The sequence below is a fragment of the Tigriopus californicus genome, chromosome 1 (genome assembly GCF_007210705.1).
Source record: "Tigriopus californicus strain San Diego chromosome 1, Tcal_SD_v2.1, whole genome shotgun sequence".
NCBI lineage: Eukaryota > Metazoa > Arthropoda > Copepoda > Harpacticoida > Harpacticidae > Tigriopus > Tigriopus californicus.
In genome coordinates this window covers 7,547,282-7,561,566 of record NC_081440.1, presented here as the reverse complement: position 1 = coordinate 7,561,566, position 14,285 = coordinate 7,547,282, and the positions used below count along the sequence as shown (strand labels likewise).

General features: G+C 45.8%; 5 protein-coding genes across 6 annotated transcripts; 2 read left to right on the top strand and 3 right to left on the bottom strand.

The window, feature by feature from the left end:
* The first annotated feature begins 259 nt into the window (after positions 1-259).
* On the top strand, positions 260-3,099 carry LOC131880351 (probable 26S proteasome non-ATPase regulatory subunit 3). Its single transcript, XM_059227002.1, has 5 exons — positions 260-600; positions 1,368-1,972; positions 2,032-2,329; positions 2,443-2,666; positions 2,733-3,099. The coding sequence occupies exons 1-5, from the start codon at positions 468-470 to the stop codon at positions 3,012-3,014; spliced, it is 1,542 nt and encodes a 513-aa protein (XP_059082985.1). The 5' UTR covers positions 260-467; the 3' UTR covers positions 3,015-3,099.
* A 98-nt stretch (positions 3,100-3,197) lies between these two features.
* Positions 3,198-6,729, top strand: LOC131880258 (WD repeat, SAM and U-box domain-containing protein 1-like). The gene is made up of 9 exons (XM_059226881.1): positions 3,198-3,694; positions 3,775-3,943; positions 4,027-4,172; positions 4,250-4,661; positions 4,743-5,228; positions 5,297-5,436; positions 5,515-5,806; positions 5,880-6,140; positions 6,213-6,729. The coding sequence occupies exons 1-9, from the start codon at positions 3,558-3,560 to the stop codon at positions 6,678-6,680; spliced, it is 2,511 nt and encodes an 836-aa protein (XP_059082864.1). The 5' UTR covers positions 3,198-3,557; the 3' UTR covers positions 6,681-6,729.
* LOC131880438 (zinc finger autosomal protein-like) lies at positions 6,698-8,423 on the bottom strand. Of its 2 annotated transcripts, XM_059227191.1 has the most exons (4): positions 7,723-8,423; positions 7,642-7,692; positions 7,319-7,579; positions 6,698-7,250 (listed from the first exon to the last, which is right to left on the bottom strand). In XM_059227191.1, the coding sequence occupies exons 1-4, from the start codon at positions 8,108-8,110 to the stop codon at positions 6,760-6,762; spliced, it is 1,191 nt and encodes a 396-aa protein (XP_059083174.1). In that variant the 5' UTR covers positions 8,111-8,423; the 3' UTR covers positions 6,698-6,759. The 2 variants fall into 2 exon arrangements, with proteins under 2 accessions (XP_059083174.1, XP_059083102.1); XM_059227119.1 differs by having other exon boundaries at positions 7,642-8,422.
* A 499-nt stretch (positions 8,424-8,922) lies between these two features.
* LOC131880695 (succinate dehydrogenase assembly factor 3, mitochondrial-like) lies at positions 8,923-9,493 on the bottom strand. Its single transcript, XM_059227414.1, has 2 exons — positions 9,291-9,493; positions 8,923-9,217 (listed from the first exon to the last, which is right to left on the bottom strand). The coding sequence occupies exons 1-2, from the start codon at positions 9,483-9,485 to the stop codon at positions 9,032-9,034; spliced, it is 381 nt and encodes a 126-aa protein (XP_059083397.1). The 5' UTR covers positions 9,486-9,493; the 3' UTR covers positions 8,923-9,031.
* Positions 9,494-9,498: 5 nt separating this feature from the next.
* LOC131880599 (metaxin-3-like) lies at positions 9,499-10,805 on the bottom strand. Its single transcript, XM_059227306.1, has one exon. The coding sequence runs from the start codon at positions 10,674-10,676 to the stop codon at positions 9,672-9,674; it is 1,005 nt and encodes a 334-aa protein (XP_059083289.1). The 5' UTR covers positions 10,677-10,805; the 3' UTR covers positions 9,499-9,671.
* Positions 10,806-14,285: the final 3,480 nt, after the last annotated feature.

Here is a 14,285-nt window from a genome sequence, read left to right as displayed (position 1 = left end):
CCACTCAAATTTGGTCAATTCCATCAGATGTAGACGTAATTCCAAAAAACGACCCAGCAGTCCTCGAATGGGCGCTTGCAAACCAGCACAAAAAGGTTAGCTTTGATAGCGGATCCCAAAGTTAATCGCAATTGAAACACTCTCGGAATTCGGTCCATTAATCCACGAAACATTTGGTCGGAGGCTGGTCTGACGTACAGCCTGTTGTCTGGCCGGCCTTCCGCCCAACATAGCCTAAAATCCTGACTAGGCTGAAGGAGTTCATACCAACAGCTGAAAGGAAGGCAAAATAGTCGATCCTATCCAGCGAGTCCACCGACCGAGAGTGACTTGGCAAATCCAGAGGAGCCTCGATCAAGTGCCTAACCGAATCGACCCTGCCTTCCTCCCTGCCTTCTTTGAGACTTGATCCCGATCGCTGAAAACGGGAAGATCGCTCGCTACTCATCCAATCCCACCCATTCATCATGACGGGCACAAGTGACGCCAAATCCGAAGGCACCGCCGAGATTAAAAACGCCGCTGCGCCCACCACTGGCAGCACTGCCACCGGCAAAACCGAGGCCAAACCCAAGGATGCCAATACCTTGGTCATTGACGGTAAATCCCGATCAGGTCCAGCCATCATACACTGACCCCAGGCATGATTCCCACGCCCGAGAATCCCACAACCGATGATCCATTTGGGCAGAGAATGGATATTAGTTGGATTGAAAAGGCCACTCACTCACTATCCAAATGATATCGATGCGGCCCAGAGCAATAACGATGGGAGCTGTGACCTGGAGGCAATCTTACTTTTCAACCACCTTAGCTAGAACTATTATGAAAATGACCCTTATTTACATGCTAAGTCAAAGCTAAAGAAGTAAAAATTTCGTCCAAATTCAAAAGGTTGTATTGCCCAACTAATAGCTAATCGATGTAGTTAAATAAGTCATTAAAACATGAATAGTGTTCTTCAACTTAACGACGACCCCTCAGTCCATGTTAACTAATGGATCATGGTCAATTCAGTTTTTACAACTACCAGCCATCCGTAATGTTCACTAAATGGATGAAAAAGTTTTTTTAGGAGCTTTTGCAATTTTGAACGTCTTTTGTAGTAAAAGGTAGGCTATCAGTTGATTGGCGGTCCTGCCTTTTGAAGACTTGGCTGAACCTTATTAACCTAACCTCGAACGATAATACTGTATTTGAAAACGAATACGCTCAACATCTCGATTTTTCATCAATTTACCTTAAATTTAAAAACAAATGGGAGGGAGAATAACGTAGTTGGCCTTTCTTTTTCACTCCGGCAAAATGTGCATTCAAACTTACGTCTGCACCGATTCTGAAGGTTTTAATGGGTGGATTTTTTTCAGAAATCCGCGAGCATTGTCGCTTAATCGAAAGGACAGTGGTGTCCAAAGAGCCTCGTTTCATGGTGCGTGTTCTCCGATCTTTATTCGCCTTGCGCAAGAAGATCAACGTGGCTATTCTTCGACGACTTGTCCACGGGTTTTACACCCATTCTGTGAGCCAAAAACAAACCTTATTGGCCTATTTGGATCAAGCCGCGGAAATGGATACCACCGAAGGAGGCTCGCCCACCGGTCCGGCTCCGCCCAACACCCGTCTTCGTGGCGCTAAATCGGCGTTGACCCCACTTTTACCCGAGGTCGATGCCTATCTGCAACTCTTGATTTTCCTCCACTTGTCGGATCGTGGTTCGACCTCCGCCCTGACTTGCGGCGAGAGTCTAGTGGCAAAATTGATCGCGTACAATCGACGGACATTGGATCACTTGGCCGCTCGGATCTACTATTACTACGCCATGGCCTACGAAAGTGGCGGCCGAGCGTCAGAAATCCGCGGGTTTCTGCATAGCCGCCTACGTACCGCTACCTTGCGCCATGATTTTGAGGGCCAGGCGGTGCTCATCAATTGCTTGCTTCGATCTTACATCAGTCAAAACCTTTTTGATCAGGTTAGGACAGTCTTGAAAACGGAGAGAACTCACCGTAACTCTGATGGTTTCACTTACAGGCTGATAAATTGGTCAATAAAACCAGCTTCCCGGAAACGGCCAGTAACAATGAGTGGGCCCGTTACCTCTATTATTTGGGTCGCATTAAGGCCATCCAATTGGAGTATTCAGAGGCCCACAAGCATCTGGTGCAGTCTTTGCGAAAGGCGCCTCAAAGCACAGCGGTGGGCTTCAAGCACACCGTGATGAAGCTCAATATCACGGTCGAGCTTCTCTTGGGCGAGATCCCCGAGCGCCGCACTTTCCTTCAAAAGGAAAATAAACGCGCTTTGGCTCCATATTTGATGCTAACACAAGGTACGGCTCACAAAACGACTTAAGAATTATAAATGGGTATATTGGGTCCACGCGTTTTGACTTTAGTCGACTCTCAACAAGTCCCATTAATGGCTCGTTTTTTTTTATTCTAGCCGTGCGTTCGGGCGATGTAAAACGGTTTGATGAGACGTTGGAGAATTATGCCCCTCAATTTAAGACCGATCACACGTACACACTCATTTTAAGATTGCATCACAATGTGATCAAGACTGCCATCCGGACCATTTCGTTGGCGTACACCCGGATTTCACTTTCGGATGTGGCCCAGAAACTGAGCTTGGATTCGGCCCAAGACGCTGAATATATAATCGCGAAGGTACGTTTTGAAGCTCAACAGCCTTAGTTCAAACTTTATTTAAATGTGCTTTGGGGATTCCCCTAGGCAATTCGCGATGGCGTGATTGAGGCTACCTTGGATCATGATCAAGGTTGGATGCAATCTAAGGAAAACGTGGACATCTATTCGACCCGCGAACCTCAGTTGGCTTTTCATCAACGTATCGAGTTCTGTCTGGATCTACACAATAGCTCCGTGAAAGCCATGCGCTTCCCTCCCAAATCGTACAATCAGGACTTGGAATCGGCCGAGGATCGACGCGAGCGAGAAGCGCAAGATCTCGAGTTGGCCAAGGAAATGGCCGAGGATGACGACGATCTAATGTAACAAGCCGATTTTTTTTAAGCAACCTGAGTCCATGAACGTTTTGTCCCGGATTAAACTGATTATTACAATATTGCTACTACTACTAGTTGAAGACCTTTGATTCTCTCCTTTTTGCACTCCCAAGGCTGCCGTTGCGTCACCCTGAGTGTGACAGCTCCAAGGCCTGATAGTCTTAGTAGGCCTTTCTGCTAGGCATGACAGCTTTCTTCCTAAGATAGCGAGAACTCGTGTCTTGAGTTTAGTTGTTTTTAAAAAGAATCGTTGTAATGCCTAATTCAGATGCTAAACCATGGCCTGCTTTTGTCACGATGAACATTGGGGTGCATTTAATGCTTGTTCAACATCATTGTTGGTAGGATTGACTTGAAGCGATTAATGACAAAGCCATAAATAAATGTATTTTGAACGTGCAAGCCAGGAGACGAGCATAACACGATGTTGACGCAACTGATTGCGACGATAAAGTTAACTTGTGGCGATCTCGGCATTAGAACGACGGCTATTTTATCTGTCACACGTCACTAGTCAAGTAGGAAATTTGTGATGGAAGAGCGCAAGGAGTCAACCCAGGACCCGGTTTTGGACGATTCCCTGGGGGCAGTGGTGAGCGAAATCCGTATTCCCAACGTCGAATTTCACGGCTGCGATGTCAGGGGAGACCGACTTGTCTTGGGAGCAGGGTATGTTGGGAGACATTCTTCTCTATCTTTCTTCTATGGCGGGATCGGGTCCAAGGCTTCAAGTAATGTTCAATTTTCAGTGACCATCTACTTCGATTTTACCAATGGCAAAATGCGGAGGTGGCGGAACTACCACATTCCCCTCAAGATCACCACCAATATAGTATCAATGAAGTGGGATTTTCTCCCGGAGGGACCTTGGTGGCTTCAGCCTCCACCGATGGCACCATCTCCATCGTGCAAGCTCAGGTAGAAACCTGAATGATTCGGAAGTCTACATTAATCTGAAACCTGCTCGATCTTTAATTTCTTCCAATCCATTTGGTATTTAGAGTGGCGAGTTGCTACAACGGTTGGTGAGTCCGGCGGGAGTGGCGGTCCGTTGTTGTCGCTTTTCTCCGGATGCCACTCAACTCGCCACCGGTGGTGACGATGACACCCTTTCGGTCTGGGATTTGATGAGTGGACGATTTATTCGGTATCAGACCACAAATTGAATACTAACTTTCCAACTGGAATTGGTTTTAATAATAGTCTCATTGGCGATATTTTCAGCTCGCTCAAGAGTCACGAAGCCACCATATTTGCCCTCGCATACTCACCTAACGGGCAATACCTCGTGTCCACCGATGCTAATGGAGCCATGTATCTCTGGGATGGGGGCTCCATTCACGTAAAAAGTTTGGCATTTTGCGAGGAAGCCCATGATCTAGGCGTTCTCACGTGCGACATTTCGCCCATAAAGGCCGATCTGAGACCAGGGAGTGCTGCCTATATCGTTGCCACCGGCGGGAATGATGACCTGATTCGATTGTGGGCCATCCAAGAGCGATTCGATTCGGTTCAATTCGTTTGCACGAAAATCTTGAGTGGGCACGATGGAGCGGTCATGCACACCAGGTTCTCACATTCTGGAGCTCTTTTGGCCTCTGGAGGCGGGGACAAGGTCGTTAGGCTGTGGAATCCGGTGAGAGCGCCAAATTAAATTTATTTCTCTTCCGTAATATATGTCCGTAACAACAGATTGTACAATCCGTTTTACTGTCAGGTTTCGGGAACGTGCTTGAAGAGGCTATCCCATCACGAACGATTCGTGACCCAAATAGCCTTTGCATCGGATGATCGAACCCTTTTCAGCGTGTCCAATGACAAGTCCATGGCCGTGTGGCGACTGAAAGCGCCTTTGAATGCCGACATCACCAGCCGACCGCTCCATATCAATCTACCAATAGTGGAATCGCTGGAACACAAAGCCAGCCGCGCACAAAATGGACCAGATAAACATGTTCAATCATTCGTGGCTCATGCTTCTGATGTGAATCAGGTGAAGTGCCTTGCCTCTGACACGATGGTCTCGGTGGGCTCTGACAAATTCGTCAAACTTTGGCATCGAGCTAGCTCAGATCGGCCATGGACATTAACAAAGAGTGCGCAGGGGCATGTGTATCCCATATATTCGATGGATTTTCATCGCGAAAAGGAACTGCTGGTTTCAGCCGGATCCGATGGAGTCTGTCTGATTTGGAATTGTCAGGTAGGTAATACTTTGAGCATTGTTATGGGTTGTCGGAGGTAGTACAATGGCAAGAATTGAATCTCTAGACTTTGGAAGTTATGGAGCGACTTCAATCCGATGGGGGTATTCAAGTATGTGAACTCTCACCTCAAGGAGATATGCTGGCTACAGGAGGTGACACTTTTGCGATTAGTCTTTGGGATTTGAAGACAGGCAAAGTCATAAGGTATTAAAGATTGATTGATTACCCATCAGTAGCTTGAATGCCTTTTTCGTCTACTTAAACACACAATAATGATTCCAGGGCCTTCAATGGGCACGAGGCCTCAATTTATGTCGCCACCTTCAGCCCAGATTCTGAATTCCTTTTAAGTGGCGACAGTGATGGCCAATTATGCCTGTGGAATGCAGAAAATAGCCACCAGCCCTTGGATTGTGTTCCACGAGGCCATGATTTGGGGGTACTCTGTGGCAAGAGTTTACCTTTGATCAGGTCCACGGGGCAGATATTTGTCACTGGAGGAAATGACGCCTTGGTCAAGGTTTGGAGATGGGACGAAATCAATGCAAAGCTACTCTTGGAACGGGAGCTAAAAGTAAGTGAGAAAGCTTCCATCACGTTTGACGACTAATAGGTGACGGATCGTTTGGCCATGCGTCTTTTCCTAGGGCCATGGCGAGTCTGTGATGAGTGTGGCTTTCAGTGACAATGGTGAAATGATGGCCACGTCCTCGGGGGACAAGACGGTTCGTGTCTGGGTGACCTCCAATTGGTCGTTTGTTCAAGCTCTTTCGGGACACAAGCGTTATGTCAACGCTTGCACCTTTGGCTTCCAAGATCACAGCCAAGTGATCACTGGATCCAACGACAAAACCATTCGCGTGTGGAAACTACACGTAAATCATAGACCACACTTCTCCAATCATCCGGTGAGTCCTTAAAGAACACTGGGACTGTGGATCCCTCCGTCGGAGAGATGAACATTGCTCATTCCTTCACAGATAACGGATTGGCAAGCCCGAGATGTGACCGAGTGGTTTGAATCGAAAGGAGTCAAGGCCGAGCATGCGTGTGCCATCAATGGACCAGAGCTCCTAAATATGAACGTATTGGACTTCGAAAATATCTTGGGCTTGGAAGAGAGAGCGGCGATTGAATTCGTGCAAGAAATCCAACATCTCCGTTTTAAGAAGACTTCCAATGCCGGGAATTTCTCGGAGCTGAATGTCGACGATGGCCAAGATATTCCCCACGAGTTCATATGCCCCATAACCCAATATGTGATGAGCCACCCGGTCAAGTGCCAAGATGGTTTTACGTACGAAAAAGCTGCCATAACGGAATGGTTTTTGAGCCGTAGGGCAACCAGCCCCATGACCAACCTTCCAATTCAGAGCACTTCTTTCGTCGACGATACCAACTTGAAAGAAGCCATTCTGAAGTTCTTCCATGAAACCAGATTGCGGTAAAATGACGAATTCGTATGAAAGATCAATCAATATATGAGGTACCCATGGATATTTTGACATAGAGGGATATAGCATCGAGTCAAGTCGCAGAGCTCGACATTTGGGATTGAACAAGGTTGGGAGGTAGTGGCTCTTTCAGTCGATAGCCGGAGACGTAGATGGGCTTGGTTTTTCGTCGTTTAGGATTGCGATGCTTCTTCTCGATATGTTGCTCCAACTGCGTTTTATTGGTGGTGCCGTAACCGCAATGTGGACAGAGATGGTCACGTACCACTTGGTGGCGGTTTTTGATGTGCGTCTTGACCGTGGACTCGTGGTTGGCTCGATAGTCGCATTCCGGGCATTGATACTGGCGCAGATTCAGGTGGATGGCCTCCATGTGCCGTTGGACTTGGTTCTTTTGAGCGCCACGATACTCGCAATATTCGCATTTGAACTCGCGGAGTTTCAAATGAACGGCTTTGACATGATTGCGCAAACTCGACCCGGAGGTACTTTTGTACTCGCACTGCCTACATTTGAAGTTCTTCACACCCCAATGTTTTTGCTCGAGATGCTTCTTGATTTTACCTGTCAACATTCAAAAAAGAATCAAAACCGTTCCGTTCAGGGAATGGCCATCGGGGCACTGAAATTACCTTTCTCCGCCGTCCGGTAATTGCATCCAATTTCGGGGCACACGTTGTCCTTGATGTTGAGATGAATGGTCTTGACGTGAATCTGAAGCTCGTATTTGCGGGCGAACGTCTTCTGACACACGTCGCACGTCACGCGAGCGGGTGGCTTGTGAACCTCCGCCACGTGCTCGTCTCGTTCTGACGAGGTGGAAAAGATGAACTGGCATTTGGGGCGCGGGCACTCGAACTCTTCGTAGTCCGGCGGGGGTGGACGGCCATGACCTAAGAAGAGCATGTTACAGCACATACGCGGAGATTAGATCAACACCCAGGCTCGAACTCACCCGTGTGAATGACGTAGTAAGGCCGCATTTGACATCCCGTTTGACACACGGGATCCTGGGGATCCTGGGCCTCACCAGCGGATTCCTGACTGGGACACTCCGACAAGTGATCCCTTGGCTCTTGTGGTTCCAATTCATCTTGGCAATCTTGGACATGCTCTGGGCTCTCTGAGCTCACGTGGCTTTTGAGGTGGACATGGCAGCGCTCAAAAGGGGACTCGTTTTCGGACAATGTCTCGGGCTCCGGATCTTCGCCCTTGATCGATAATTGGTCGCTCTCGTCGTACTTGGAGCTACTGTTCTTGGCTAAGAGGCTCGTCAGATGGAGGTTGGAGTCAAGAGAATCGTGCTGGATGACCGCATCCACATCGTGTTCCAAACCCGGCCTGATGAGCGTGTTGTCGCTATCCAGGTCATCCAAAGTGGGCTCACACAACAAGGTGGTGGATGGGGCGTGGTGTGCGGCCATCCTTCAGACGGGGCAGGAGCTCAACGTATTTATCGTAGGTTGGTTGGTTGGCCTATTCCGGTGATTGCCCATAAGATGTCAAGACACAAGACCAAGAGCGTCGTGGCTCAGTCGCCATAGCGTGGATGGGTCATTGGACAATTCTCCTCCAATGTTACTTAAGATCAATCCTAGAAGAACTGGTATAATCCCTAGGGGCCAATGGGTTTTTCGTCTAGGAATTATAGATAGAATAACTAGCCTGGACTAATAGGGCCGACAGATTCATCCGATTCACTCTTCATTTTGAAAGTCGTAAACATTGTCTTGCCAGAGAATCAGGATCATTCAGGGTGACCAGTAAGAATGGATCAACCCCAAAATCACGGGAGGTTGCCGCTAGGGGTTATTAAGTTGTGCAGGTACGCTACCATTTTACAAGACATTGCTAATCTTCATCATTCTGCCTCAAAGCTCCGCCATCCATTTGGGGTTCATATTCAATCTAGGGTAACCGTGGAACCTTGAGGACCAAAGAAAGACACAACATGGACCATCAGAACAAGTGACCTAAAGTTTGCTTTATTCAGAATCTGAAACGTGAGCTGAATGAAGATGATGGACTAAGAATATTGAATGTGTGCTAAAGATGCTTCATTCAGAATCTTTATTGTGAGCATGCGCCTTTGTTTTAAAACTTGAACCTAGTTTCAAGTCATCCATAGTAGGATGAAGGTTTTGGCGTGCTCTTAATCTAGCCATCAAATCGAGATTTCCTTCACACGAGAAATGGAAAGTCCAGAGATGTTCAACAAGAGACAGGACAATCAAAACACAGTTCTGAGTGTATTCTAATTAGCCCAAGAAAAACTAAACATATAAATTGGCTGGAAATAGACCTTTTTAGCTGGTGGTCTGAGAGGGTGTTGGGGGATGGAGTCTTCATTTGAACACCGAACTATCGGTAGGAGTCATAGGCTTACTAGTCTCTTGATATAATTCAAACAATTGGGCTAATTGTTCGCCCGAAAATTGGTCTAAATCCTCCACTCGGAGGCTGTCCCCCAACGTCTTGGACGTTTGCGGGCCCTTCAGCCCGATTTGACGTGTTAGCTGGAGAGCGTACTTCTGAAAAGGAAAGAAACGTCGGTCACGGTCAGCCATCCCTTGAAATGCGGCTACTCATGAGTTCTCTCATTACCGACCAAGCCTCCATGAAAACTTGGGTTTGCTCCTGATTAGCTTCTTTGTGGCGTTTGAATTCATCACGCACGTACGTATCGCCGATGGCCCGCAAATGCATGGGCAACCCACGATGCAGCTTCAAACAAGTTTTGTATAGAAGTCGTACCCGTTGAAGATGACTGAGCTCCCGCACTGAGCTCACCCCAGCCATGGCAAGGTCTGAACTGTAAGAAATGACAATCACAGGCTTTAATTGAGGGATCGAGTGACTCGTGTTCGGCGGATTGCCTGGCAAACGGGCAGATATATTTGGCCAGTCTCTAAGCCCACGACCAATAAGGCCAAGTACGTAGATCTTGTAGTAATGGCGATGGGGGAAGCATGACGGATCAAAACATCAATAATCCGGACCTGATGTGACGACTAAGCGGGAAGCCAAGGCGGAGAAATGCGAAAAAATGCCCGAATACCGCCCGTAGGCCGACATGGCCACCACGGCCACGGAGACAGCCACCCAATTGCTCCATCCGGAATAGGAGACGGTATTAGCCGGAGGCTGAGACGAATCGGTGGGTTGACCCGTGTTCTCTTTACCCTCGGACGAGGAGGAGCCACCTGATTCTCGAGGTCCGGATGATGATTCGGGCGATGTAGGGGGATGCTTCTGATAGCGAGCGAAAAACTTGTGCGTTATGCGGGTCACGTATTGTTCAAGATTAGCTCGTTCGCGTATCAAATGGGTCAATGTGGGATGTGGCAGAGGCACCTTGAGGCCCGGCGCCAAGAGCGAATACAATAATGCGTCCAAGCTGGTGGGGGCCGCCCCCAAAAGATAGACCTGGTCGCCGAGGCGTTGAGACAACACGTCCAAGCATTCGGCGGCTCGTTTGTAAATGATACTCTCGAGATAAGCCATCTCAGCCTCCACCTCGGGATCAGCCTCATCCACGCCAGACACGCTTTGAATCAGGCCAAGCGCCCGCCGGTGGTACTGACCCGGATAGTAATAGGACCAGGGTATGCCGAGCTGCTGAGCATACCACGGCCGAGTCAAGCCCGTGTAATTGCGAGGATCGACCCACACGGCCAATTCGAAGGCCGGGCGAAGAGCATGCTCCACTAGATCGCGGTACGCCGTCAACTCGGCTTTGTCTTTGGGGGCCAGGCCGTAGTCGGTGCTATATTTGCAGCTTTCCAAATAGAGTCGGATGGTTTCAAAATCATGGTATCGGATTTGGCGATGCTTAAAGACGGGCAGGTCGGATTGTCCGGCCCAGAAGGGATTGTTCAGGGCGGTGAAGCTGACGGGACATCCGGCGAAACTCAAATAGGTTTGCAGAGCTAAACAAGGGGGATGCCAGGAGGGAAGTCCGAAATCCGGTGACCAGCATTGGAGCTCCATTGCATGGATGGAGTTGGTGGACAGCTTCAAGGCTATCGGCCACTTCCCATGGAACAAAAGCCAGTGAGTCGTTCTCTATTCTCGGTGTTATGTCGGGCATGGACGAAGATTGTTGTCTCTAACTTATTTGTTACCAACACAACATTCGGAGGTTGGGTTGGCAATTCTGACACTTAATATGAACACCCTGCCCAAGAAATAGGGCTTGTCAAGTGAATCCGTTCATGCACAACTGACATTATTACATGGAGTCAAATCAAAGACAACAGGCCTAGCCAAACTGCGCTGTGCATGTATTGAATTTTGATATTTATTTCATTTTGCTTGTTTGTCTAGGCAAATAGCATTGCGGTATTAAGCCAATTTGTTAGTTCGGTCACCAAATTACACCAAACATGTTCATTTTGTTGGGTTGTGTAACCCATCTCAATCAAAATCATTCGATTATTGAACATTCAATGAGCGGATGGTGCAAGTTGACTCATCGTAAGCAAATCTGCATGGTATGCTGTCCATTTTTGAGGCATTGTGTCTCAATCTATTGTTTATTGTCTTCATTAACTCAACAACTCCCAAGGGTGCATAATGTATAAACAGCAAAAGACATCAATGAATGATAATTGACTAGCAAAACAATATGCCCACCTGTGTATTGACAATTAGGGGAAAATATGGGCTAGTCACACTAAAGAATAAATATTAGTCATAAATATTGTCAGCAAACATGGGCTTTGTTTGGAAACCTTCCCAACAGAGAGTCAGTCCCTTCTATTGGGATTCAGCAGCCTTACGTCACAAAATGCGAGCAAAATGTAAACAAGGTTTGTCATTGGTTGAAAGTGCAGGTAAGCAAAGTCGAAGGAGCAATCAGAGCAATAACTGTCAAAGTAAAAGGGCGGTGATATTCAAACTGATCAAAATCAGTCATTTTTGAAGTCAAAGTTTCACATGTTCCAGTCAATAATTTTGTCCAAAAATGTTACTACAACACGACATTTTTGTAGCCGTTTCAGAATCAATCAAAGTTAGAATCATTTTTGCATCAAGCTCTTGGCTAGAAGGAAAAAAACCTTCAGACCAGTACATAAATTTCAAGCTATTGTCGGCAAATCCCTTATGTACTGTAAACTTGACGATGGCCCGAATGCGAAAAAAACGCCAAATTGCCCTATTGCTAGTTTTAACAAGAGATAGGCGCATCTATCATTGAATGATCATTTATCAAACAAAAATTAGTGGCTGAGATTAATGCCGAAGGGAATGTTTTACCTAACATGACTTCACTAAAGAATTGGCCAAAAGCATAGTTAGTCACCCTTGGAAAATGATGAATTTTAGAATCTGCAGACCTCCATTAAAGAGGTCATACAGTTGCATTGCATAATTGGTTAAAGCTTTGAATGATTTATGGCAAGTTTGATCCATCATGGATTTAACCAGCTTTTTCCACAGGGATATGAGTGTCTTTTGTCATTGGAAGTGTATTAGTGTGGTATTTCTCAATGAAATGTGTATGACACACTTGGTCTCAAGTTGGGCTAAAGCACCTCAAAAAAAGAAAGTACAACCATATTCAACAAATTACATTGTGAAGTAAAAAGGGACTTGTTTCTTGATAGACTTGGGAAGCTCACATGTAATAATGTTAAGCTGAATAATCTAATGAGACATTATAGCAATCTAATCTTATGTAAAAATGGGTTCAGAAAGGGTATAGAAAGTGACAAAAAGTAGTAACAATCAAAAATATCCATGAATCAGCTTGTCTTCAAGCAAAATTTGACAGTGTCCTTGAAGATGATATTCAATGATCCTTGTCATGATAGTACTCTTTCTTATACAGCGCATCAGTTCAAAATCTGTTTGGAAACTTTTTAGGTCTACTGATCGTTTGCATTTTTGAAGTGGAGCTACCTGTCAAACCTCGCGTGTCTCTGAACCCAGGGTCTCTAATTCGGCCATTTAGGCAAGCGCCGCTACCATCACATAAACTTGTCTGCCAATGCCAGTGATGCAAAATTGGCGTTTCAAACTAGTTTTAACGAAGCCGACCTTTCCTCATAAAATACTGTGAATGAAGGGTCAGCTCATCTATGGGTCAGCTTCTCGAAAACGTGTTTGAAGCTCCAAACTTGCATCACTGACATTCTAGACGCTGGATGTCGGACGGACGACCGACCACTCGGTTGGCTAAACAGTACAAGAAACCGGTTTGTAATCAATTCCCAGGAGACCATCCATTGTACTGTTTTACCAGCCGAGTGGTGAGTGGTCGGTTGTTCGACATCCAGTGTATAGAAGTCTATGCACCAGCAAACAAACAAATCTGTCAGAGCATTCCTAAACCTCCCCATATCGCATATGTACATTTTGGTGACCCAGCAGCATCTTTCAAGGCAGACTTGGACAGATTTTTACTCTATTCAGTAAGCAGTGCAAATTGGACTAAGTTTATGGCTTAATGATTAACAAATACCTTCGAAATTAGAGTTTGATTCCTTAATCTGTGGCTATTTTCCTTTAAATCAACATCTTTATCAATTTGGGTTGATTAATATCTGATACATCACTAGGGCCAGCCAGAACTTGCATATGAATATCCTCTTTATTGACAGCAAAACTGCATAAAAAATCACCTGAATTTGCAAACTTGTAAAAGCATAGGTGCCAACTTGTTCTGGAGGGCTGTAAAGGCTATATTTGCCTTCCAAATCAAGCACTAGTCAATGAGAAAGAAAATTCTGTCTTAACAATTCTCAGCATCATAATTTGAACCTAGTATAAGTTGGTGTTGTTAGAGCATCCGCTTTCCAATTTGCAAACCCTGCTTTGATCCCAGGCTAGCCAAATCTGAGCTTCTATGCAATATTTAAAGAACACCGGAAATTGCTCCTTTGATAGCTTAAATGGGCAACCCTGCAATTATTCCCGAGAGTGAGTTAATACTTAATGTTGTTTGTCATGACAAAATGGGATTATTCCCCAATTGGGTCACCCATCATCAGTTGGCAGGCCAAGCAAGCAAGAGAGCTACCATCTAACTCCATGACAGACAAGCAAACCTGGGGAAAACATTGTTGCATTGTTCACACTGCATTTCAGACCAATCATCTAGATCAGCATCTTGTGCCTACACCTTTAATATTGTATGATAAAAATAAATTTGAGTACAGCAATAACATATTGATAATGTTGCAATGTAACTATTACACAGTAGTCTTGTTAATAAGATTAAGTTTCATTACATGTTAGTGATAAGATAACATTGCTTCCAAGTTTCTTGAAAATGATAGCAGGCCAATTCTTCCCATAACCATCCATCTCCTGGCCATTAATTGACACCCAATGGAAACGTAAAAATGTGCTTGATTTTCCAAGGAGAAGTACTTTGGGCAAATGAAACTGGGTCCTAACCTGGAGTGAATCTCCAGAAACTGCAATGATATAAGAGACAGCTATTCAAAATGGATGGATGTAATATCTATGCAGATGGTTGTTAATGTATATACAACCTTTTTTGCACTTTCTTGTCAAACAAATTTCTAAAGAATGTCAGAAGTTCTTCCTCAATTTTGACACAAAATGTCAAGAAAATTGCAAATTGCAAAA

Excerpts from the sequence above, each read along its gene's own strand:
- LOC131880258 (XM_059226881.1), top strand. The coding sequence starts at position 3,558 with ATGGAAGAGCGCAAGGAGTCAACCCAGGACCCGGTTTTGGACGATTCC. Across the intron at positions 5,229-5,296 it reads GTCTGATTTGGAATTGTCAG|ACTTTGGAAGTTATGGAGCG; the intron begins GTAGGTAATACT and ends TTGAATCTCTAG. Across the intron at positions 5,807-5,879 it reads TCTTGGAACGGGAGCTAAAA|GGCCATGGCGAGTCTGTGAT; the intron begins GTAAGTGAGAAA and ends GTCTTTTCCTAG.
- LOC131880438 (XM_059227119.1), bottom strand. The coding sequence starts at position 8,110 with ATGGCCGCACACCACGCCCCATCCACCACCTTGTTGTGTGAGCCCACT. Across the intron at positions 7,580-7,641 it reads TTACTACGTCATTCACACGG|GTCATGGCCGTCCACCCCCG; the intron begins GTGAGTTCGAGC and ends TGCTCTTCTTAG. Across the intron at positions 7,251-7,318 it reads TTACCGGACGGCGGAGAAAG|GTAAAATCAAGAAGCATCTC; the intron begins GTAATTTCAGTG and ends GAATGTTGACAG.
- LOC131880351 (XM_059227002.1), top strand. The coding sequence starts at position 468 with ATGACGGGCACAAGTGACGCCAAATCCGAAGGCACCGCCGAGATTAAA. Across the intron at positions 1,973-2,031 it reads GTCAAAACCTTTTTGATCAG|GCTGATAAATTGGTCAATAA; the intron begins GTTAGGACAGTC and ends TTTCACTTACAG. Across the intron at positions 2,667-2,732 it reads CTGAATATATAATCGCGAAG|GCAATTCGCGATGGCGTGAT; the intron begins GTACGTTTTGAA and ends GGATTCCCCTAG.
- LOC131880599 (XM_059227306.1), bottom strand. The coding sequence starts at position 10,676 with ATGGAGCTCCAATGCTGGTCACCGGATTTCGGACTTCCCTCCTGGCAT.
- LOC131880695 (XM_059227414.1), bottom strand. The coding sequence starts at position 9,485 with ATGGCTGGGGTGAGCTCAGTGCGGGAGCTCAGTCATCTTCAACGGGTA. Across the intron at positions 9,218-9,290 it reads TTTTCATGGAGGCTTGGTCG|AAGTACGCTCTCCAGCTAAC; the intron begins GTAATGAGAGAA and ends TTTCCTTTTCAG.